We start from the raw sequence: 26934 nt of genomic DNA, 5'->3' as shown, positions 1-26934 counted from the left end.
TTTTCACTTTTTGTATGGCTGTCGATAATGACTTGTCAGTTGCGGGCTTTTATATAAAAATGAGGTGAGTGGTGGCCCTCAACTACGCACCCTCAGAGTCAGAGTTGAAATATTAAAAGTTTTGGCTGGTTCGTTGACTAGGGGCTGGGATACGTAGTTGCTGCAATACGAGCCAAATACTGCTGAGTCTACAGTATACAATATGAATACACACATGAATCGAATGGTCGAAGGTTCCTATCACTCAGCAATTGCGAATTAATACAGAAATTTATAAATCAAAAACTGCAATTAAATGAAACATGTAGGATGTATTTTAACGCCTTTAAATGATGAGTACGATAGTAGAATTACTTTTGAAAATGCGGTATATTTCTGCAAAACACTTACTGGTGTCGATGGTCCAGCAATTACATCTACATCTGCATCTACAACCATACTCCGCAAGCCACCTTATGGTGTGTGGCCGAGGGTACTTTGAGTACCTCTATCGGTTCTCCCTTCTATTCCAGTCTCGTATTGTTCGTGGAAAGAGATTGTCGGTATGCCTCTGTGTGGACTCTAATCTCTCTAATTTTATCCTCATGGTCTTTTCGCGAGATATACGTAGGAGAGAGCAATATATTTCTTGACTCCTCGGTGAAGGTATGTTCTCGAAACTTCAACAAAAGCCCCTACCGAGCTACTGAGCATCTCTCTTGCAGAGTCTTCCACAGGAGTTTGCCTATCATCTCCGTAACGCTTTAGCGATTACTAAATGATCCTGTAACGAAGAGCGGTGCTCTCCGTTAGATCTCCTCCATCTCTTCTATCAACCCTATATGGTACGGATCCCACACCGGTGAGCAGTATTCAAGCAGTGGGCGAACAAGTGTACTGTAACCTACTTCCTTTGTTTTCGGATTGTATTTCCTTAGGATTCTTCCAATGAATCTCAGTCTGGCATCTGCTTTACCGACGATCGACTTTATATGGTCATTACATCTTAAATCACTCCTAATGCCTACTCCCAGATAATTTATGGAATTAATGGAATTTTTCCATATTTCCATAACTGCTTCAAGTTGTTGACCTGCTATATTGTAGCTAAATGATAAAGGATCTTTCTTTCTATGTATTCGCAGCACATTACACTTGTCTACATTGAGATTCAATTGCCATTCCCTGCACCATGCGTCAATTCGTTGCAAATCCTCCTGCATTTCAGTACAATTTTCCATTGTTACAACCTCTCTATATACTACAGCATCATCCGCAAAAAGCCTCAGTGAACTTCCGATGTTATCCACAAGGTCATTTATGTATATTGTGAATAGCAACGGTCCTACGACACTCCCCTGCGGCACACCTGAAATCACTCTTACTTCGGAAGACTTCTCTCCATTGAGAATGATATGCTGCGTTCTATTATCTAGGAACTCTTCAATCCAACCTCACAAATGGTCTGATAGTCAATATGCTCTTACTTTGTTCATTAAACGACTGCGGGGAACTGTATCAAAATCCTTGTGGAAGTCAAGAAACACGGCATCTACCTGGGAACCGGTGTCTATGGCCCTCTGCGTCTCGTGGGTGAATAGCGCGAGCTGGGTTTCACACGATCGTCTTTTTCAGAACCTGATTCCTACAGAGTAGATCCCTAGTCTCCAAAAAAGTCATTGTATTTGAACATAATACTTGTTCCAGAATTCTACAACTGATCGACGTTAGCAATATAGGTCTATAGTTCTGCACATCTGTTCGACGTCCCTTCTTGAAAACGGGGATGACATGTGCCCTTTTCCAATCCTTTGGAACGCTACGCTCTTCTAGAGACCTACGGTACACCGCTGCAAGAAGGGGGCAAGTTCCTTCGCGTACTCTGTGTAAAATTGAACTGGTATCCCATCAGGTCCAGCGGCCTTTCCTCTTTTGAGCGATTTTAATTGTTTCTCTATCCCTCTGTCGTCTATTTCGATATCTACCATTTTGTCATCTGTGCGACAATCTAGAGAAGGAACTACAGTGCAGTCTTCCTCTGTGAAACAGCTTTGGAAAAAGACATTTAGTATTTCGGCCTTTAGTCTGTCATCCTCTGTTTCAGTACCATTTTGGTCACAGAGTTTTGCGTGTACTCAGCAACGAACCTGGGTGCACGAATGGCAAAACGTCATTTTTTCTATTGAATCTAGGTTCTGTTTACAGCATCATGATGGTCGCATCCGTGTTTGGCGACATAGAAGTAAGCGCACATTGGAAGCGTGTATTCGTCATCGCCATACTGGCGTATCACCCGGCGTGACGGTATGGGGTGGCATTGGTTACACGTCTCGGTCACCTCTTGTTCGCTAAAACACCTACTTGGGCATCATCATTTGTTGCAGGTCGTGGTTAACGTTTCACATGTGGCTGAACACTTCCTGTTTCCTTAAATAACGTAACTACCCGGCGAACGGTCGGACACTTGGATGATGTTGTCCAGGATACCGAGCAGCATACATAGCACACGCCCGTTGGTCATTTTGATCACAATAGCCATACATCAACACGATATCGACCTTTTCCGCAATTGGTAAACGGTCCATTTTAACACGGGTAATGTATCACGAAGCAAATACCATCCGCACTGGCGGAATGTTACATGATACCACGTATTTATACGATTGTGACTATTAGAGCGCCATCTATCACAAAGCGAAAAAAGTGGTCCAACTAAAACATTCATATTTCTTTACGTATTACACGAATATGTAATAAAAAAATGGGGGTTCCTATTTAGAAAAGCGCAGTTGATATCAGTTTGACCTATGGCAGCGCCATATAGCGGGCCAACCATAGCGCCATCTGGTACCCCCTTCAAGTTAGACAAGTTTTGTTCTTTGTTGTTTTTTCGTTTGACGTTTATTTAGTGAGATATTTGGCCCAGTCACGATCAGTGGACCATCCTGATAGTAGTGACTGGACATTTTCGACCAGATGGTGTATTTGCCATGTTCTAGGCACGGAGCATCAGCGAGCACATTACTTTCAACAAAGGAGTTTGTTTCACTCAGATGTTTCAGTAAATTCTTTAATGGATAAGTGGGTTTCGACTGTGTGAGGTAACGGGCGAATTGTGGCGCCCTGAAAATATTCTAAGTTCGGAGTTGGCGTGGACGCACGGGCCGCTCGGCAGGCCGACCACGTGGTGCCGGACGTTGGCCGAAGCAAGAAGGGTCCAGCCCGAGTGTGTGGCCTGGAAATTCCATGGCGACGCTGTGTCAATGAACCTGCCGTCGCGTGTAGTGGCAACAGCGAAGTACGGACGAGGTGTATGCAGGAGCTTTTCGTGGTTAGGTTGTAGCCACTTGCTGTGCTCAAGAAAACGCTTCATGTGGAAGGATACGAACACATTTTACAGCACTGTCTTCTGCGCACAGTAGAGGAACAGTTCAGAGCGGGTGAGTGTTTATATCAGCATGACAATGCACCCAGCCATAAAGCTGCATCTGTGAGGCAACGATTTGCGGACCATAACATTCCTGGGCCATAACATTCCTGAAATGGACTGAGCTGAACACAAAGTAACTCCTTTGGGGTGAGTTAAAACATCGACTCCGCTCCAAATCCGAGTGGCCAACACAAGACAGGGAAGTAATACTGGAACTACACGGCTATGCAAAGCAAAAACGTAAAACCGAACTATACAAGACAAGGCAGAGTCATTGGAACAATTCTATCAAAACTCAGGTACAAAGAAATGTAAGGGGGAACCGTAACAGTTAAGGTAAAGACGTAGACAGTACTGCCAACTCTTAGGTATACAAACGGCACTATTACAGGGGGCTAGACACGTTCAGCAGAGTACCTACTGAACAAGCTTCTCCCTGATGGCGAAAATACGAATGACTAGCAACATCACACGGATTTATAGGATAAATGGATGACACATACACAAAAGATCCTGTTACTGTCCAATTTGGCCAAGAAGAGGTAGCATTAGCAATTAAACAGTTACAGAATAAGAAGACCCCTTGTCAAGATGGCACACACTAGGAAGCATTACAAATACAGTAGTACAGATCATCCCTTTTCTAACAGAGATACTGAATGAAGCATCGCTGCAAGGTGGGATCCCTGCCATTTGGAACATAGTGATGATGATGAGGTCCCATACTCCGAGGAGCGTAGGGGACGATGCGGGATGCCCGCACCGCCATACTAGGCAAGTTCCTAGTGGAGGTCGTTTGCCATTGCCTTCCTCCGACCGTAATGGGGATGAATGATGATGAAGACGACACAGCGACACTCAGCCATCTCGAGGCAGGAAAAATTCTCTGACCCCACTGGGAATGGAACCCGGGACACCATTCGGGGGAAGCGAGAACGATACCGCAAGACCACGAGCTGCGGAATAATGCTAGAACATATTAATCATCAAAAAATCAGAGGGTCGGGGCCCAACAGATCCAAAGACTTACAGGCCCGTCTGCCTCTTGAACTATTTGGCTAAGGTACAGGAGAGACTGCTCTGTAATCGACTACAGTCACGCTGTTCGACCTTAGTCCGCATTAGTAAGATTTCAGACCCAAATGCTCAGTAGACGTTACAGTTAACGGCCTGCTGAAAATAATACAGGACACGCAAGAAAAATACACAATAGCAGTAGCAATAGACATAGCCGGCGCCTTCTATAGTCACTAGTGGCCTGTCTTGTTCACAAGAGATGCAGATATCAATAGTCCTATGCAATGGCTTCCTCGACTACTACAAAGGTAGGGTGACTCAATGAAAAGCAGGAAAATAGAAGGTTATCGAGGAAATAACTAAAGGATGTTATATTGCCGTAGAACCAGTCCTAAATAATCTGGACGAAGATGTTAGGGTTAAGGGTATAGTATTCTATGCCGACGGCTTGCCAGTAGTAATAACCGCGAACTGGAGAGCGCAGCTCGAAGTCAAGCCTACACAACTCTCTGTAAATATAAGTAACTGGTGCAGTAATAACAAGCTCACGATTGCGGCAAACGAAACAGTATATTTGTTGATCAAAGGGGCACTGCAGAGGAGTCACAGCTTTAGGCTCATCAACACTAGCATGCAGAGAAACATGACAAGATACCTAGCCACATACTTGGCGAACGGTTAACATTCGACGAGTATGTAAGACTTACTACTGAAAAATCGACAAGACTAATGCACTATGTTGCCACACTAAACTCAGCTCACTACAGACTACCATTGAAGACGCTGCGAATGTATCATACAGCCCTCTGAGTCTCTTACGTGCTTCGCAGCAAATGCCTGGTCACATCGGATGTCACTCACGACACACAAAACCGCTATGAGGCGTGGACAAAGAGGTGTATTTCTCATAATATCAGGGGCATTTGGTACCATGTCCGTGGAATCTGCACGCTTGTACTTGAAACCTACCACACTGATATAACCATTATACACAGAACAGCAGCATATTGACTAACGGAGAAGACTGGCCGAGGTACACGAGATAGAGGAGCATTTTTCAGAAAAACACGAATTAAATCTTTGGAAGGTTGAGACATGGCAAAGAGAAAAGTAGGAAACATCTGACAAGGATCGTCGGGTCTTCTTCCCGAATATCAAGAACGTTAGAGGATCATACGTGTTCACCCAAGTCTCGGTATGCTACATTTGCTGAGGGGCCATGGCCCTCGCCCTACACAGCTGCACCGCTTTGGCGTTAGCCAAAGTGATACATTTAAATGTGGGGAACAGGTATCCCAGAACACACAACACTAAAATGTGGGACGCACAGACACACAACACTGATGACAGAAGTCGAAGAAATAGAGCAAGCTTTAAGAGACCCAGATAAATGTTGCATGAATACCGTATTACTGATGAAATATCAAGTACTCTGCACGAGACTTACAATCAGCAACGACCATACACAAAATCGCGACAGACGCAAACCCTACACCTCAAGAAGATGCATGGAACAACAGAGATTCAAACACTGGTGATGACATGAGCACACCAGTTTCATCAGACAGAGATACATATAAGGCATTGCAGCATATCACACGACTGTAACAAAACTACAAGTAGTAAGTTAGTAATAAAAAATTAAACGACGAATTTTTCTGTTTGTATAGAGTAAAATAAGTAATTCTTTTTTTTATCATTATTTTCAAACATGTAATTTGTTAATAGGTAAACTGTATAAGATGCTAATTGTAAAACATTTGAATTGTATAACATTGTGCGTAAACATACATATAAAGTATCATAATATTTAACTACACAAACATGAACGCACTATACAGATAAAAAGTGCTTTTGGAGAGACGAGGCACAAGGACATCGTCCACAGAGCTCCTCACCCATTTACGGCACGAGCAAATGGCCGAAGGAATTGTAATAACAAATACTACTGTTAAACCTCATACACCAACCACATAGAGTTAATCTCGCCACATAAGTACAGGACTATTACAAATGATTGAAGCGATTTCATAAATTCACTGTAGCTCCATTCATTGACATATGGTCACGACACACTACAGATACGTAGAAAAACTCATAAGTTTTGTTCGGCTGAAGCCGCACTTCAGGTTTCTGCCGCCAGAGCGCTCGAGAGCGCAGTGAGACAAAATGGCGACCGACAGAAGCCAAGAAAGTGTATGTCGTGCTTGAAATGCACTCACAACAGTCAGTCATAACAGTGCAACGACACTTCAGGACGAAGTTCAACAAAGATCCACCAACTACTAACTCCATTCGGCGATGGTATGCGTAGTTTAAAGCTTCTGGATGCCTCTGTAAGGGGAAATCAACGGGTCGGCCTGCAGTGAGCGAAGAAACGGTTGAACGCGTGCGGGCAAGTTTCACGCGTAGCCCGCGGAAGTCGACGAATAAAGCAAGCAGGGAGCTAAACGTACCACAGCCGACGGTTTGGAAAATCTTACGGAAAAGGCTAAAGCAGAAGCCTTACCGTTTACAATTGCTACAAGCCCTGACACCCGATGACAAAGTCAAACACTTTGAATTTTCGGCGCAGTTGCGACAGCTCATGGAAGAGGATGCGTTCAGTGCGAAACTTGTTTTCAGTGATGAAGCAACATTTTTTCTTAATGGTGAAGTGAACAGACACAATGTGCGAATCTGGGCGGTAGAGAATCCTCACGCATTCGTGCAGCAAATTCGCAATTCACCAAAAGTTAACGTGTTTTGTGCAATCTCACGGTTTAAAGTTTACGGTCCCTTTTTCTTCTGCGAAAAAAACGTTACAGGACACGTGTATCTGGACATGCTGGAAAATTGGCTCATGCCACAACTGGAGACCGACAGCGCCGACTTCATCTTTCAACAGGATGGTGCTCCACCGCACTTCCATCATGATGTTCGGCATTTCTTAAACAGGAGATCGGAAAACCGATGGATCGGTCGTGGTGGAGATCATGATCAGCAATTCGTGTCATGGCCTCCACGCTCTCCCGACTTAACCCCACGCGATTTCTTTCTGTGGGGTTATGTGAAAGATTCAGTGTTTAAACCTCCTCTACCAAGAAACGTGCCAGAACTGCGAGGTCGCATCAACGATGCTTTCGAACTCATTGATGGGGACATGCTGCGCCGAGTGTGGGAGGAACTTGATTATCGGCTTGATGTTTGCCGAATCACTAAAGGGGCACATATCGAACATTTGTGAATGCCTAAAAAAACTGAGTTTTTGTATGTGTGTGCAAAGCATTGTGAAAATATCTCAAATAATAAAGTTACTGTAGAGCTGTGAAATCGCTTCAATCATTTGTAATAACCCTGTACATACAGTTGCAACCATAGTGACACACACAGTGGTTACAGTTACTACAAGCCACACCACAAGTTGGGAAACGGGGCCAAATTTCTAGTAGTTTAGTGTCGAATTGAGATTTTCATAAATGTTTTATTCGTATCTTACAGAAACTAGCAGTACGCCAATAAACAGCCTTTTAAGCCCGCCGCTAACGGCAATCAAGTAATTTATAGCAATACAACAGTTTAAAAAAATATAAAGAACATTAGTAAACAGGCTACTAAAGTAAATACAGAACTTTGTTAATAAAGTACAGTGAGGTAGTGAAGCTACCAACAGCGCCATTAAAAAAATTAAACAGGTCTCAGCAAACACGATTTATGGCAATAAAAAGAATTTACAAACTTGGAGGAATTTAAAAAATTTTAAACCAAAAGTGTCCTGGAATATCATTAGAACATAACAGATATGACGGACCCGTGTAAGGCGGCCACTCAGGGATGCTCAGGCTAGACAGAGCACCACTTTTAGCCAGCGAAAACTTGTTATAAGATGGCTTAACTTGCTGACAGAATTAAAGCTAACCTCGTGCAAGGAAACATTACACCACACAGTCCTGAATGAGCGTCCACATGATTAACCAACAAGAAGCATGAATTTACTCATAACCCACGACAGAATAGCGAAACAATTAAACTGCCAAAACTACACCTCCCATCCGACAGTAACGAGAGGAGGAGGAAAGATCACTGTCTTCAATTACACTGGTGCCAGCGACAGAAAACCCGGTCGTCGGGGGCCACAAGGCAGAAGAGAAGCTGGTTACACAAAATTATTAGTTAATGATTAAACCTTCCACGAACTTAACTTGCAATTATGCTCGAACAGGCAGTACACAACATCCGATGGCAAGGATCCACACATCCGACCGCGCACGCGTCGCCAGCGTACCCAACACGCCACGGTCACGCGACAACACGCCCTGTCCCCGGAGTTCACGTCTCCTCTGCAACGTTGACGGGTAGTTACCGCTCCTTCGTGTTAGGCGTCTCCTTTTAAACTCCAGTGTTGAAACGGAGGATTTAAAGAAGCTTGTTAACGTCCCACCAAGGCGTAATGAACAGCAACTACTCGTGGGGGCGATTTGTATACAACCAACACGCGGGGAGCTCATTCGTCAACTCGACCCGCTCGTTACACACAACCAACGTGCATCACGTGTCGACTCGGTACAACCGACCACGCCTGCTTCGCACTGGAGAGCCACACTGCCCTCCCGTGTCCACCACACACTCTCGCGCAACCGCCCCTACTTCCGCCACCACACGAGGTTACAACCAGTCAAAGATCTCACTTCCTCCATAGCAGTTACCCGGAAGCAAAAACGCAGATATCGAAAGCAGAGGGAAAAGACAACCAAGCAGACACTTAATGACAGACAACATACCAAACAAACATGTCAGGGGAAGAAAAGGAAAACCAATGCAGTCTAAACAGAAGGTGTAGCACGAGTCGATGCACGGCTCACATAGTACAATAGAATGCGCTAACTCAGGTGAGATAGGCACCAAGTGTTTATTGAAGCCCTCCTTCTTGAAATAGGCAGATAAAAGAGACCTCTTTTATCATCTGAATCTTTCCTCTCTTCTATTATTTCTTCTTAGGAATACACTAAAGATTTTTCATTTCCCAAGTTGTACTTAATGCAGCACAAATTTTTAATTAACATTGCATGTCATTATTTAAAAGATAAGAAAAATAACAGCACTGAGAAATGGCTCAAATGGCTCTGAACGCTATGGGACTTAACTTCTGAGGTCATCAGGCCCCTAGAACTTAGAACTACTTAACCCTAACTAACCTAAGGACATCACACACATCCATGCCCGAGGCAGGATTCGAAACTGCGACCGTAGCGGTCGCGCGGTTCCAGACTGTAGCGCCTAGAACCGCCCGGCCACTCCTGCCGGCAACAGCACTGAGAGAATTTGTAGAAAAACACGAAGAGTCTGTGTGCAACTTGTTACTTATTTTTAGCAAAAAAACGACTTATTATAGTTACCAAGGCTGTAATATTAATAAAAAATAGATTGAGGCGCCAAAAAAACTGGTATAGGCATGCATATTCAAATACAGAGATATGTAAACCGACAGAGTACGGCGCTGCGGTCCGAAACCCCTATATAAGACGACAAGTGTCTGATACAGTTATCCGAGCTAATGGACCCACATAATCGATGTACAATTTGTCCATTGGGTAAGCTTCATGACCTGAACTGAGCAACCCTTGCCCCAATGCAAGATTGATTACTGCTGCTACAATGGCAGGTTATCAAGATCTAAGTGAGTTTCAACGTGGTGCTATAGTCGGAGCACGACCGATGGGACACAACATCTCCGAGGTAGCGATGAAGTGGGGACTCTCTCGTACGACCATTTCACCAGTGTACCGTGAGCATCAGGAATCCAATAAAACAACAAATCTCCGACATAGCTGCGGCCGGAAAAAGATCCTGCAACAGCGGGACCGGCGACGACTTGAAGACAATCGTTCAGCGTGACAGAAGTGCAACTCTTCCGCAAACTGCTGCAGATTTCAATACTGGGCCATCGACAAGTGTCAGCGTGCGAAGCATTCAACGAAACATCATCGACATGGGCTTTCGGACCTGAAGGCCCACTCATGCACCCTTGATGACTGCACGACACAAAGCTCTACGCCTCGTTTGGGCCCGTTATTGGACTGTTGGTGACTGGAAACATGTTGCCTAGTCGGACAAGTCTCGTTTCAAATTGTATCGAGTGGATGGATGTGTACGGATCTGGGGACAACTTCATGAATCCATGGATCGTGCATGTCAGCGGGGGACTGTTCAAGCTGCTGGAGGCTCTGTGATGGTGCGGGTCCTGTGCAGTTGGAATGATATGGGATCCCTGATGTGATATCGATAGCTACGATGCCACGGCGTAAATACAAGTTCTGAAGTTGGCACTACGGCAGACACCGACGACAGCGCGCTCTAGCTGGAGCGGGAGAGCTTCACTCCAGATTCTGACCATTTCATCAAGAGCAGACAGCTTGGACACTTCGCACCTCATTGCAAAGTTATGTAACCGTTTATCAACTTGTTTTTGGCTATAGTAAACATCTATGATTTGGCAAGCAGTACCGACGTGTTTTACCTTTTCCTGCTCCTACTCACTTCCTTCGTTCGGTCAACCTTTCAATTTACCGGAGCAGACCTACGCGCCGGCTTCCAGGAGGGATACAAAAACTGATACGTCGAGATACTACCCTGACAGGTGACGCATACGTAAGCGTCCTGTGTAGTTACCGTATCCAGTCATGTCCACCGTGCATTCCGACACATTTGGACAATTTCAGCAGGACAATGCGACACTCCTCACATAAACAATTGCTACAGAATTGCTTCTAGAACAGTCTTCTGAGTTTAAACACTTCCGATGGCCACCAAACTCCCCAGATATGAACATTATTGAGCATATCTGGGAAGCCTTGCAACATGCTGTTCAAAAGAGATGTCCACCCATTCGTACTCTCACGGATTTATGGACAGCCCTTCAGGATTCATGGTGTTTATTCCCTCCAGCACTACTTCAGACATCAGCCAAGTCCATGCCACGTCGTGTTGCGGCACTTCCGCGTGCTCGCGGGGGCCTACATGACATTAGGCTGGTGTACCAATTTCTTTGGATCTTCATTGTAATAATTCATTACGTTCTCTGGTTTGGGCTTGTAATGTCCTTCGGATCTAAGGTCTTGGCTAACACTCAGAGGTAGAGCAATGAGATTGTTATTTCCTACGTATCGGTATCGACGTTACAAACAGAACATTGATGAAGTGAACTCGCGACATGTGCGAGATATTTACTTTACCAAATGTCGTAATTCAAAAATGGTTCAAATGGCTCTGAGCACTATGGCACCCATTGCTGTGGTCATCAGTCCCCTAGAACTTAGAAATACTTAAACCTAACTAACCTAAGGACATCACACACACCCATGCCCGAGGCAGGATTCGAACCTGCGACCGCAGCAGCAGCGCGGCTCCGGACTGGAGCGCCTAGAACCGCACGGCCACAGCGGCCGGCCAATGTCGTAATTAAATCGTTTGTAATCTATGGTTTATCAGTTGCTATTTAAATATTAATGATAAGTTCAAATTAGTTCCAGCGACACCAAATTCCCTATAGACTGGTTGTAATCTCAAATCTATAATTAGTCATAACAGTGTTATTAATTCCTAACGTCAAGGAGTTTCTATATAAGCGCCGAGCGCTTCAGTAAATAATATCGCAGCACGTTATCTCTATAAATAATATTGTAAAACTTGAATGATAAATGCACGAATTGACACGATATGCTGGTTTATTACACAATATTAGTCACTTCCTAACAGAGCCGTGAGGAAGAAGCTTTCGCAGGTGTTGGGGAAATTATAAATTATATGCTTCGTAACTATCGCCAAGTTCCATAGTCCATTAGTTATTACAAATGAAATAGTCTATCTGTGTTGACTTCCTAAATAGTGTTAACTTCTGGTTATGTAATTAAAAGTGACTTCTGTCTAATATATGCAAGTCCTCTATCTGAATTCTGAATAACGTAATATGTGAAGTCAAAGTATCGTTTCACTGCGTCGTGGTGGATCGCAATAATCAAATCCGAAAAAATAATTTAATTGTGCCTACATATACGAGCATTCAAAAGTATGACCTGCTTTGGCTAACTCTCGTAACATAGTGACAATTGATTGAATTATCCTTAGCCATTACTCACGAATCTCAGAGTACTCTCACGGAGTATTCTTTGGGAACGTTGGTTCTACTTTGCGAATTTTAATTATAGTGATTTTGCGATTTACTATGATTTTGAATTTTGAGTTTGATTTTACTGGAATCCTATCTTTCTTTTGTATGTTAATAAATTACCAAGTATTAGATTCCTAATTCAATTACCACTCCGTCTACTGGCCACAAGTGGCCCACCGGGACCATCCGACCGCCGTGTCATCCTCAGGGGAGGATGCGGATAGGAGGGGCGTGGGGTCAGCACACCGCGCTCCCAGTCGTTTTGATGGTATTCTTGAACGAAGTCGCTACTATTCGGTCGAGTAGCTCCTCAATTGGCATCACGAGGCTGAGTGCACCCCGAAAAATGGCAACAGCGCATGGCGGCCTGGATGGTCACCCATCCAAGTGCCGACCACGCCCGACAACGCTTAACTTCGGTGATCTCACGGGAACCAGTGTATCCACTGCGGCAAGGCCGTTATTCCTGATTCAATTACTGGTTAATATCCAAATAATAGGGTTAACTGGAAATTTGTTTGCTTGTTCATTTTTCAAGGAATTTGGAACTTGTTTTGGGGAAACCTTTGGGAATTTTTGAGCTAATTTTTGATTTTCATTTCTCGTCGGAGGAAGTGGTATTACAGTCTCTTGAGGAAGAATGGGCTGTCAGTCATCACAGACATTCACACACCTCATTCAATGTGCCCCCAGGAGAGATCAAGCCGGCATAAAAGCGGAGGATGGACGCACCGCATGCTAATGTCTATTAATAGTTGTCTACATACTCTTGATCAGATAGTGTATGGCCAACACCGACTCAAAGGAAGGCCTCGGCGCTTGTTGGTGACGTCACGTCAGCTAGGCACGGCGAACGCCAGGTCTGTTGCAGGCAGAAACGCCTGGGCGTGCTTATCACTATAAATCTCTTATTTTTGGACAAAATGTATTTTATTGTTTTGGATTCTGCAGTTTTATTCAGATGAAAGATTTTCTTACTATCGTAAAGCTACAAATAAAGATCATAGTTCTGTATTACTGAATCCTGTCGAAACAAACGTAGATCAATATGAGAAGATGCTTTGCCCCATTGCAAGCTTCGAAAATTTACAGTCAAGTAACTACAATTACTTGATCCATTTTGTTATAGAAACTTACCCCAACCCCCTTACAATGAACTCGTTTCTTTTATTTATTTATTTTCGTTTGACATCGTCACTGGAAATGTGAACTAATTTACAGGTGTAAATGTCCAACTGTTGCCAGTCATTAGATTACAGTCGTTTTCAACGAAAGGAATTCTGAACAGGAAACGAAATAGCTTCATACATCGAAAATACTGCTGAGCTTAAACTTTTTTAAAGATGCACATTAGAAAAGATAAATATTCCCCTCTTGCAATTGAAAGAAGAAACATTATAAGATAAGAAAAATGTTATTTGATAAAACAAGTATCTCTCTTTTGCCTCTCCTTCTGTCCCCCATCCCCTCCCCCAACGTCTACAATCGCAAGATATTTCATAACATTCAGTGCTCCTCACCCCATATTCAACCAAGATACCTAATGAAGAGCACCAATATGTTCACAGTTTCTTGTAAAAGCAACCCAGTACAAACGTAACTTCCTCAGATTTACAAATAAGGTAAAGAAGCACGAATTCTGTTGCTGCTGGACCATGAAGTTGTTTTTGTATGTCAATCCTTAAAACAGGTGGAAATTTAAGTTCAGGAGTACACTATTTGTTAAGAAGTGTAATGAATTGCACAATTAATTGATTGCAGAAATCTCCCAGCAGAACAATGTGTGTTGGTCAACTAACGCGAAAGTTTCACATTTTCCTGTGTCAGAGAGGGAGACACCACTACTATGAATATGTATGCAACATACCTGGCGTTCATCTACATCTACATCTACATCCATACTCCGCAAGCCACCTGACAGTGTGTGGCGGAGGGTACCTTGAGTACCTCTATCGGTTCTCCCTTCTATTCCAGTCTCGTATTGTTCGTGGGAAGAAGGATTTTCGGTATGCCTCTGTGTGGGCTCTAATCTCTCTGATTTTATCCTCATGGTCTCTTCGCGAGATATACGTAGGAGGGAGCAATATACTGCTTGACTCTTCGGTGAAGGTATGTTCTCGAAACTTCAGCAAAAGCCCGTACCGAGCTACTGAGCGTCTCTCCTGCAGGGTCTTCCACTGGAGTTTATCTATCATCTCCGTAACGCTTTCGCGATTACTAAATGATCCTGTAACGAAGCGCGGTGCTCTCCGTTGGATCTTCTCTATATCTTCTATCAACCCTATCTGGTACGGATCCCACACTTCTGAGCAGTATTCAAGCAGTGGGCGAACAAGCGTACTGTAACCTACTTCCTTTGTTTTCGGATTGCATTTCCTTAGGATTCTTCCAATGAATTTCAGTCTGGCATCTGCTTTACCGACGATCAACATTATATGATCATTCCATTTTAAATCACTCCTAATGCGTACTCCGAGATAATTTATGGTATTAACTGCTTCCAGTTGCTGACCTGCTATTTTGTAGCTAAATGATAAAGGATGTATCTTTCTGTGTATTCACAGCACATTACACTTGTCTACATTGAGATTCAATTGCCATTCCCTGCACCATGCGTCAATTCGCTGCAGATCCTCCTGCATTTCAGTACAATTTTCCATTGTTACAACCTCACCGTGCCTAGCTGACGTGACCTCACGAACAAGCGCCGAGGCCTTCCTTTGAGTCGGTGATGGTATGGCTCATGCAAATCTCCAGCAAATCATATTCTTTGTGGTTGCAGGGAAGCCGGCGACGCTGGTGTACTTCTACGGGCCGATGGCGCTGCTGCTGGTGTCCAACCTGTGCCTGTTCGCGTACACGGCGGGCCGCATCTGCGTGGCGCGGCGCGGCTCCGGCATCCTGCGAAAGCCGGGCAGCCAGCGACACCACGGGGGCAGCAAGAGGCGTCAGCAGCAGGAGCAGCAGAAGGAACTGGGGGCGGAGCAGGCGCGCAGGGACCAGCGCAAGGACCGCGAGAGGTGAGGCGCCGCCGTCCTGGTGCCAGACAAGTTCTGACGGGGACAAATCGGGCGACGCTGCTGGTCACGGGAAAACATCAGTATCGTGCGTATACACTACTGGCCATTAAAATTGCTACATCAGGAACAAATGCAGCTGATAGACGGGCATTCATTGGACAAATATATTATACTAGAACTGACATGTGATTACATTTTCACGCAATTTCGGTTCATAGATCCTGAGAAATCAGTACCCAGAACAACCACCTCTGGTCGTAATAACGGCCTTGATACACCTGGGCATTGAGTCAAACAGAGCTTGGATGGCGTGTACAGGTACAGTTGCCCATGCAGCTTCAACACGATACCACAGTTCCTCAAGAGTAGTGACTGGCGTATTGTGACGAGCCAGTTGCTCGGTCAGACGTTTTCAATTGGTGAGAGATCTGGAGAATGTGCTGGCCAGGGCAGCAGTCGAACATTTTCGGTATCCAGAAAGGCCCGTACAGGACCTGCAACATGCGGTTGTGCATTATCCTGCTGAAATGTAGGGTTTCACAGGGATAGAATGAAGGGTAGAGCCACGGGTCGTAACACATCTGAAATGTAACGTCCACTGTTCAAAGTGCCGACAATGCGAACAAGAGGTGACCGAGACGTGTAACTGATGGCAGCCTATACCATCACGCCGGGTGATACGCCAGTATGGCGATGACGAATACACGCTTCCAATGTGCGATCACCGCGATGTCGCCAAACACGGATGCGATCATCATGATGCAGTAAACAGAACCTGGATTCATCCGAAAACATGACGTTTTGCCATTCGTGCAGCCAGGTACACCACGCAGGCACTCCTGTCTGTGATGCAGCGTCAAGGGTAACTGCAGTCACGGTCTCCGAGCTGATAGCCCATGCTGCTGCAAACTTCGTCGAACTGTTCGTGCAGATGGTTGTCGTCTTCCAAACGTCCGCATCTGTTGACTCAGGGATAGAGACGTGGCTGCACGATCCGTTATAGTTATGCGGATAAGATGCCTGCCATCTCGACTGCTAGTGAGACTAGGCCGTTGGGATCCAGCACGGCGTTCCGTATTACCCTCCTGAACCCACCGATTCCATATTCTGCTAACAGTCATTGGATCTCGACCAACGCGAGCAGCAATGTCGCGATACGATAAACCGCAATCGCGATAGGCTACAATCCGACCTCTATCAAAGTCGGAAACGTGATGGTACGCATTTCTCCTCCTCACACGAGGCATCACAACAACGTTTCACCAGGCAACGCCGGTCAACTGCTATTTGTGTATGAGAAATTGGTTGGAAACTTTCCTCATGTCAGCACGTTGTAGGTCTCACTACCGGCGCCAACCTTGTGTGAATGCCCTGACAAGCTAATCATATCCATATCGCAGCATCTTCTTCCTGTCGATTAAATTTCGCGTCTGTAGGATGTCATCTCCGTGGTGTAGCAATTTTAAATGGCCAGTACTGTATTTCTGAGCTGTGGCGAGGTCGATACCTCGCATCCGGTGAACTCGAGCACCATCTTTGGGTATCTGGGAACTAGCGCTCCTTGGCGAAGAACAGTGGAGTGGACAGTCAGGCAGAGGCCTGTCAGGGGTCTCAGAGTGGATGACTCATGGGACAGAGCGTAGTCATTTTTGGGTTATTGTGACTACATTTCCCATTACGCGCATGTTCCAGCAGAAGGCTCCGTGTAGCGACGCTGTTGGTATAGAGCAGGGACGGCCAAGATTTTGATTCGTGTGCCGCACACAGGCACGAGTGCCAAAGCGCTCAGTCTCGCTGCACTATCCTCTACTGACATACCACGACGTCTGAGCGTGTGGAGGGGAAAGAGGAGAAAACTACGTGTACATGCCAGGCTCTACTGTTGCACTGCATGTGACTTTGTTTTATATTTCATATTCCTCAACAACACAACTCACAAACGAAGTATGTTTCAAGTATTATTTAATCATTTTCGGTGCGCTGAATACATAATTTTTATCTGGGACAAACTGTCAGCATATGGGCAGATGCAGAGAATTTTACAGAGTTTTGCATTCAAGTTGCCACGAAATCATGACTTATTGAGCTTCATAATCGAGAAAAGGTTTTTCACGCAAATATGATGATCGAAATATTGTAGCAATTTTGCAACCACATTATGACGGAAGGAAAATCTACCTGAGACAAGCAATGTAGACGTTCTAGACAGCTTTAATTTTTAAAAATTGTCATTAAAACTGGAATTACCTTGCAGGTCAGTCAGTTACATCTGCACATGTATAGGTGCTCTTTCACCTGAAATGCCAAACGATCTCGACAACACTTTGAAAGCAGATGTAAACCTTTATAAAATCATCCGTGTAATTCTTTGAAGGCCACAATGAATACTTCAAACTGCACGTTTCCTATGAAGCCAGTGAGCTTATGGAACTTGACTGTCTTTGTGAGAATTTATGCCTTCTACAACGCAATTTAAATGCATTCCTAGCAAATCAGAAAGAAGTTACCTAACAACTTCTTACGGTGGACAGTGTGCAGTCAAGTCCTCTTAAAATAGGAAGTCTGCAATCCATTCCAGATGTTCTAATTTTCGTTTCTTCACTCTTTTTCCTTCATAAATTCAACAATAGCAAGTTTGAAACTTCCTGGCAGATTAAAACTGTGTGCCCGACCGAGACTCGAACTCGGGACCTTTGCCTTTCGCGGGCAAGTGCTCTACCATCTGTGCTACCGAAGCACGACTCACGCCCGGTACTCACAGCTTTTACTTCTGCCAGTATCTCGTCTCCTACCTTCCAAATTTTACAGAAGCTCTCCTGCGAACCTTGCAGAAGTTTAACGAAAAATCGTTCCAGGCATGCCCCCTGACTTAGCCAATGCACTTTGCGTTGTTATATGAAGTCTCCCATACTCTTCGTTCAATTCCATTGAAACCTGTTGCAACAGACAATGGGATATTATGCATACCACCAGTTTCTTCACGTGCTCCATGTCTGAAAATTTAGCACAAAGTCCTTCTTAATGTACAGAACAATAAATCTCGTCTGTCGATCATTGTATCTTTTTGCTCTTCCATTGTCAACTGAATCTTTAAATTTCTTTCTGCGTGGTATTGTAATGACGTTTCATAGCAAATGTGCTGCACCCGTCGCTTATGCGAACAGAGAATTCCCATCCCCCTTCACTGTCATTGCCATTCACAGTAAAGGTCTGTGACGGTAGATCGCTACAATGCCTCTCTTTGCGCAAACAGCCTCTGGACCTGTGAATGTCCTTCATATCACGAACAAATAGCGAAGGGTAAATAGCGCTGACACCACGATTCTCCACAACCCAGAGGCTATGCCCACCGAAAAACGCCACACCGCAATTCTAAATGAAATACAGCCCTGCTCCAGGTACCTCCGAGAAGGAAGGAGCAAGCCAAGAGACAGGTTGGACCTTGGTCCACAAGTGGCTGATACCCGGCCCTCACACCATGCACGCGTGACATTTGCCACGCTGTGTGCAGCCCTGGTGTAGAGCTCTCCGGCATTTATTGCGGTTTGCCAGCCATTTGACGGGTAGTTTGAGTGTACATTAGCCTGGCTTGTTTGCATGCATAATCGAAGATGGAGCTAGGCATCTGCCACTTTCTTTCTAATGATGAACATCCTTTGGTATTTCTGTGACACATATTCCGGCCAGTGACTCTTGTGTGTGCTGCTCTAGTTAATCGATTATTGCCTGCTTGGTGCTCAACTCTCCGCTGTCAGTTTTGCAGCCCTGCTTTGGTAAAGCCTACACTACTGGCCATTAAAATTGCTACACCACGCAGATGACGTGCTACAGACGCGAAATTTAACCGACAGGAAGAAGATGCTGTGATATGCAAATGATTAGCTTTTCAGGGCATTCACACATAGTTGGCGCCGGTGGCGACACTTACAATGTGCTGACATGGGGAAAGTTTCCAACCGATTTCACATGCACAAACAGCAGTTGACCGGCGTTGCCTGGTGAAACGTTGTTGTGATGCCTCGTATGAGGAGGAGAAATGCGTACCATCACGTTTCCTACTTTGATAAAGGTCGGATTGTAGCCTATCGCCATTGCGGTTTATCATCTCGCGACATTACTACTCGTGTTAGTCGAGATCCAATGACTGTTAGCAGAATATGGAATCGGTGGGTTCAGGAGGGTAATACGGAACGCCGTGCTGGATCCCAACAGCCTCGTATCACTAGCAGTCGAGGTGACAGACATCTCATCCGCATGGCTGTAACGGATCGTGCAGCCACGTCTCGATCCTTGAGTCACAGATGGGGACGTTTGCAAGACAACAACCATCTGCACGAACAGTTCGACGACGTTTGCAGCAACATGGACTATCAGCTCGGAGACCATGGCTGCGGCTACCCTTGACGCTGCATCACAGACAGGAGCGCTTGCGATGGTGTACTCAACGACGAACCTGGGTGCACGAACGGCAAAACGTCATTTTTCGGATGAATCCAAATTCTGTTTACAGCATCATGATGGTCGCATCCGTGTTTGGCGACATCGCGGTGAACGCACATTGGAAGCGTGTATTCGTCATCGCCATACTGGCGTATCATCCGGCGTGATGGTATGGGGTGCCATTGGTTACACGTCTCGGTCACCTCTTATTCGCATTGACGGCACTCTGAACAGTGGACGCTACATTCAGGTGTGTTGCGACCCGTAGCTCTACCCTTCATTCGATCCCTGCGAAACCCTACATTTCAGCAGGATAATGCACGATCGCATGTTGCAGGTCATGTACGGGCCTTTCTGGATACGGAAAATATTCGACTGCTGCCCTGGCCAGCACATTCTCCAGATCTGTCACCAATTGAAGACGTCTGATCAGTGGTGGCCGAGCAACTGGCTCGTCACAATACGCCAGTCACTACTCTTGAGGAACTGTGGTATCGTGCTGAAGCTGCATTTCAGATGTGTTACGACCCGTGGCTCTACACTTCATTCGATCCCTGCGAAACACTACATTTCAACAGGATAATGTACGACCGCATCTTGCAGGTCATATACGGACCTTTCTCGATATAGTAAATGTTCAACTGCTGCCCTGGCCAGCACTTTCTCCAGATCTCTCACCAATTGAAAACTTCTGGTCAATGGTGGCCGAGCAACTGGCTCGTCACAATACACCAGTCACTACCCTTGATGAACTGTGGTATCGTGTTGAAGCTGCATGGGTAGCTGTACCTGTGCACGCCATCCAAGCTCTGTTTGACTCAATGCCCAGGCGTATCAAGGCCGTTGTTACGGCCAGAGGTGGTTTTCTGGGTACTGATTTCTCAGGATCTATGCACCCAAACTGCGTGAAAATGTAATCACATGTCAGTTCTAGTATAATATATTTGTCCAATGAATACCCGTTTGTCATCTGCATTTCTTCTTGGTGTAGCAATTTTAATGGCCAGTAGTGTATTTTTGAACTTTCGTCACATATGCTCAATCCTCTTCGTCGTATGCAACCTACTGGATCTATTATGGCCTATTTTTCTTCAACTAAAAAGGCAAATATCTCAGGGAGAGCATTTTAGGTTAAGTCTTTCAGTGTTGTTCTTACTTAATTCTTTTAGATGGTCTTGCGAGCTGTATATGTTGTTTTACACTGAAGAGCCAAAGAAACTGGTACACCTGCAATATTGTGTAGGGCTCCCGCTTGCCCGCAGAAGTGCCGCAATACAACGTGGCATGAACTCGACCAATGTCTGAGGTAGTGCTGGAGGGTACTGACACCATGACTCCTGCGGGGATGTCCATAAATCCGAAAGAGTAGAAGGGCTTGGAGATCTCTTCTGAACAGCACGTTGCAAGGCACGCTAGATATGCTCAATTATGTTCATGTCTGGGGAGTTTGGTAGCCAGCGGAAGTGTTTAAATTCAGAAGAGTTTTCCTGGAGCCACTCTGTAGCAATTCTGGACGTGTGGGGTGTCGCATTGTCCTGCTGGATTTGAACAAATCCGTCGGAATGCACAATACACATGAATTGATCCAGGTGATCAGACAGGATGCTTACGAATGTGTCACATGTCAGAGTAGTATCTAGACATATCAGGAGTCCCATATCACTCCAACTGCACGTGCCCCACACCATTACAGAGCCTCCATCAGCTTGAACAATCCCCTGTCGATATGCAGGGTCCATGGATTCATGAGGTTGTCCATTCTCGATACAATCTGAAACGAGACTCGTCCGACTAGGTAACATGTTTCCACTTATCACCAGTCCAATGTCGGTGCTGACGAACCCAGCCGAGGCGATGAATGTTTCGCACGCTGACACTTGTTGATGGCCCAGCATTGAAATCTGATGCAGTTTGCAGAAGGCTTGCACTTCCACCACGTTGAACGATTCTGTTCAGTCGTCGTTGGTCCCGTTCTTGCAGGATCTCTTTCCGGCCGCAGCGACGTCGGAGTTTTGATGTTTTACTGGATTCCTGATATTCACGGTACACTCGTGAAATTGTAGTAGGGAAAATCCCCACTTCGTCGCTATGTCGGAGATGCTGTGTCCCATCGCTCGGGCGCCAACTATAGCAGCACGTTCAAACTCACTTAAATCTTGATAACTTGCCATTAAAACAGCAGTAACCAATCTATCAAATGCACCAGACACTTGTTGTCTTATACAGACGTTGCCGACCGCAGCGTTTGTCTGTTTACATATCTCTGTATTTGAATACGCATGTGTATACCAGCTTCTTTGGCGCTTCAGTGTATTTTGACTGTTCAGCTCTCGTTTACCAAGAAGGGAGTTCCTCATGGTAGTGGTAACAACTACTGTGTGGAAGCATTAGTGATTTGTAATTCTTGTCAGGTTTCAGTTAATAATTGCCTGAGTAATCCTTCTGACGAACTGAAGTGCTTGTTACTTGTTGGCGTGTTTAAATCAAATTGTTTGTCCATTTCTTCACGGATGACGTAACCAGTAGTAAATGTGTCGCACCTTGAAAACGTACTTTTTATTGTTTGGCACGCTTGATTAATATCAAGTTCTTTTTAAGGTAATGCTTGTGCTTTGATGCTGTTAAATTTCTCGTTCCAGCTTCTGCTCAAGACTTGAGTACAGTGTTTTGACAAGAGCAATAAACTATTGTTGTAAACCTGCTTTATTTAAGAGAAGTTTTATGTATACCTGGGAAGCCTTGCAGCATGCTGTTCGAAAGAGATGTCCACCCTTTCGTACTCTCACGGATTTATGGACAGCCCTGCAGGATTCATGGTGTCAGTTTCCTCCAGCACTACTTCAAACATTAATCGAGTCCATGCCACGTCGTGTTGCGGCACTTCTGCGTCCTCGCGGGGCCCTACACGACATTAGGCAGGTGTACCAGTTTCTTTGGATCTTCATTGTAATAATTCATTACCTTCTCTGGTTAGTCGTCGTTGGTCGCGTTCCCCATCGGTATAGGACGTTATCTGGTATACTTTGGTGTATATGGCCGAATGGATGACCTGCACAGTCATCTATCTATCTGCTCAGTCAATCTAGTATATGGTACCTGCAAAGTAGTGCAGAGGAAATTTAGAGATAATACAGAAACAGGGAAGCAATCTGCTGTGTAACTGGCTGGCGATGAAATTACTGAACAACTGGTAAAATTGCTAAAATTGATTGCCCTATCAACTGCGGTGCATTCTAAAGTATGTCGACTTATATCAACAGTGTCTTTCCCATCCCATCTGTTTGCTAGTTCACTGTTGATTACGATATAATGACTGATTGAAACCACTTGGCTGAAGTGGAGAGAGCCTTGGCGCATCACTGGATCTCTGCTACGTCTCACTGTGGAGCATGGGATTAATTCCAAAATGTGAGCAAATTATGTGAAATATTGTATTCTCTAATGTTATTTCACGTGTCTGAAGAATGCGAGAGATGCTCTCAGGTCGTGTAATTTGTCCATGAAGCTGAAAGAAATAACTTAACATAGATTCTTTTTCTTTGAGGTTTAAACTCTCTTTTTTCTTTACCCTGATGACGGTTTGGATATAATGAGGACATTCTGCGGTGATCGGTAATTTTCGTAGCAAAGTAGAGCAAGTTTTTTTCTCCTCTTCAAAAACTATGTTTGTGAATTCATAAGGGACCAAACTGTTAAGGGCATCGGTCCCTAGACTTACACACTATTTAAACTAACTTAAGCGAACATACACTAAGGACAACACACACACTCAACTCGAACCTCCGGCGGGAGGGGCCACGCAATTCGTGACATGACGCCTCTAACCGCGCAGACACTCCACGCGGCTTTTCTGGTCTTACGCAGGGTGCAGATGTATAGGGGTTGTATCTGCAATCGGCGGCGGTGCATTTTGTTGGCGGCGCAAAATTATGAGATAAGAATTGTATCCTGCAATGAAACAAACACTATAACGATTTTGGTCATAAAACTAAAATGAAATGGACTGCACATATTTTCGTGGAAAGTTCAAATGGTTCAAATGGCTCTGAGCACTATGCGACTTAACTTCTGAGGTCATCAGTCACGTAGAACTTAGAACTAATTAAACCTAACTAACCTAAGGACATCACACACATCCATGCCCGAGGCAGGATTCGAACCTGCGACCGTAGCGGTCGCTCGGCTCCAGACTGTAGCGCCTAGAACCGCACGGCCACTCTGGCCGGCTTTCGTGGAAAGAGGACATTTAGTATCATCACGATTGTGTTTCCCTTTTTAATAGATTCCACATTATAGAAGGTGCGTTGTTACATACAACTGTCACAGTGGAGTGTTTTCACATTAAGAATGGCGGGCACTTGCGAGGGTGGTGTGGTGTCAGTCCAGTGTATGTGTGGGGTCGCCGTAGGCAGCTGTACCCTGACCAGGCCGTGGTGTGTGGGGTCGGATGGCCTTCATTTATGTCATATTGTTTAGTTGGTTTTACATGCCTTCGAATTGGCGAAGGACTGTCAAATGAAGGTGGGCTGGGTGTTACTCGTCGGCCTGTGGAAGAGTGATACACCAAGCAATGGTTTTTTCACGATAATTTCGATGTGTAATTAGAGCAATGAAGCATTTTCCATCACTTGCAGTAGTGTGTTTTGGCTTCGATTTCCTGGCTATAGAGTGAGGCGTCTGTAACGAACTCTGACATGAAACAGTGATAGATACAGTCCTCAGCTGTGCGCTTAAAGGTAATATACTTATTGAACTCCTCTCTGACCAATACCAGCATCTCGTCAGTTGAACATATTTCCCACCAAAAATAGAAATGAAGCTAGTATCTCCCATTCCAGCCATTTTTCCCGCTGGCTTCTAGGTGAAGGGTAGAGTTTGAGTGTGCCAGCCAGTAGTTTCAAGTGGTACTGTGAAGCTTTTTTCCCAGCAGAATAACACCATTTGTGTGGCATCGACAATTTTTGAGCTGTATTGGATTTTAGGCAGTCCTTGCGTAGAGCTATGCATATAGTTGTGTTATTAGGAGCGATCTTTATGATTAGTTATGTAATTAGGATCGATCTTTACTCCAATTTCCCAGCCAAACTGAATTAAGTACACTAACCTAACCTTCCTCTCCTGCATCTGGGTACTTTCCACGTGTTGGTGGGACCAATGACCTCAGTAGTTTGGTTTCATAGCAACTTACCACCACCATGTGTTGGGGGGCGGACTTGGGCTTTCTGTCCACAAGGAGCAGAGTTCGAGTCCCAAATGGGTACTGCCATTTTTCATTTCCCGCCATTTCCTGGATGGGTGTTGGCATGGGACATCAGCTCGGCCCTGGGACAAAGAAAGTGGCATCAAAATTCGAAATTCTACCAAAATTTAAAATTCCGCCCACAATTTGAAATTCCTGCAAAAATTTGAAAAACCCAACAATAGGGTAGGTGAGACTGGGGTGGTGAGGGGGAGTGGACGTGGTTGGGGACCCATATGAAGGCTGAGGAAAACACATGATGTCATCCAGGGTGGGGGTGGATGGGGGTGATAGTGGATTTGGCTGGGGGGGTAATTAAGTGATCAATTTAATTAATTTGCATTAAAATTTGATATCAAAAATGCGCTCAAAGCCCCTGTGTCCTACTACTAGCCTGTGCGGCAACATTGAGAATATGTTGGGGAGGGGGAGAAGGTCGAGTCCTGCATAAGGCCAAGCCTGCTGCCAACCACTGCCAATCTGCCGCTGTGTGATGGGCTGATCCTCAAAAATGCAAGTCTGCCTTCTGCTGCATCTCCAGAGTCAGAGTGTCCTGCATGTCCATTCCAGAGAATCCGCTCCTCCACACCTCCAAAACCCAAGTGTCGGCCTCGTGTCTCTATCCAGGAAGTCAAAAAAATTCGGTCTTTCCTCTCTGCTCAGCACAAAACCCATGCAAAAGACACTTTAACAATTAGAAGGCTGCATTAAACACTGGCCAATCACAGTCAGGGCCGGCCTTAGCCATCCAGGTGCCCCGGGCGAGTCGTCCAGTTGGCGCCCTTTATTGTATAAATAGCGAACCTGGCAGTGCTTTGCAACACGGTATTTGACTGTTTTCTATAAATCGTCTTAAGTGGTTAATGGCGTCATCTTATGATCATAACATGGTTTTTTCCATCGTAAATTCGAGTATTTTATTTTTTTTAATGGAAATGAAATCCAAACAATCTGAAAGCCCGCTAAGACGCTCCATGTGAGTCTTGTGTAGCCTGTGACGTCAGTCCAGCATGCTGCTGTCGCTGCCGAAACAGTCAGTATAGCAGTGATACATTGTTTGGGCATTCACGTTTTGGGAAATTGTCTAAAAATATTGCGTAGTACTGCACTGTACATCTACAAAAACTCCAGAAAATTGTTTTTGCGTGTTCCAAACAAAGAAAAGATGCGTAAAATGTGGTTTCTTCAAGAACTTTTTCTTTTTCAGCTTTTCTTTTCCGATTTTCTGAACCAGAAAGCTTTTTTTTTAATCATTTCCTTCTCTTCTGGCATGATTTAATAGTTTGACAAATTATTGCTTGGACACTGCTCTATTTCGCGACCACAATATTCGATCTATAACAAATAAAGAAATTCACCTATCAGTAGACGTAACTAGAAAAAAACCTGAACTGAAAGATAAAAATGTTTTTCGCACTTACCAGAAAATTAAAATGTTGACACAGTCACGACACTCGTTTCACTCACAATTATTCCGCCACGAAAACATGACCGCTGCCTCCGACTCTTACTGACAATTACTGACATGCGGGTGCAAATCGTAGCGCTGCCAACATATGCAGTCTAACAAACATTGTGTGGCGCTGTATTATTTCAGTACGTTAGGGGAGAATTCTCTATGAATGAAGTGCACGCATTGCATGATCTATTAATTAATGTACAT

At 44.8% G+C, this 26934-nt stretch overlaps 1 protein-coding gene across 1 annotated transcript in view; it reads left to right on the top strand.

Moving 5' to 3' along the window:
* LOC126101131 (probable G-protein coupled receptor Mth-like 1) overlaps nt 1–26934 on the top strand; it is a 106532-nt gene that overhangs the window by 56202 nt on the left and 23396 nt on the right. The window contains exon 4 of the mRNA XM_049911814.1: nt 15355–15592. Coding sequence (XP_049767771.1) covers nt 15355–15592 — 238 coding nt within the window. The remainder of the gene's footprint in view (nt 1–15354; nt 15593–26934) is intronic.

The sequence above is a fragment of the Schistocerca cancellata genome, chromosome 9 (genome assembly GCF_023864275.1).
Source record: "Schistocerca cancellata isolate TAMUIC-IGC-003103 chromosome 9, iqSchCanc2.1, whole genome shotgun sequence".
Lineage (NCBI taxonomy): Eukaryota > Metazoa > Arthropoda > Insecta > Orthoptera > Acrididae > Schistocerca > Schistocerca cancellata.
This window is presented reverse-complemented; position numbering and strand designations above follow the sequence as displayed.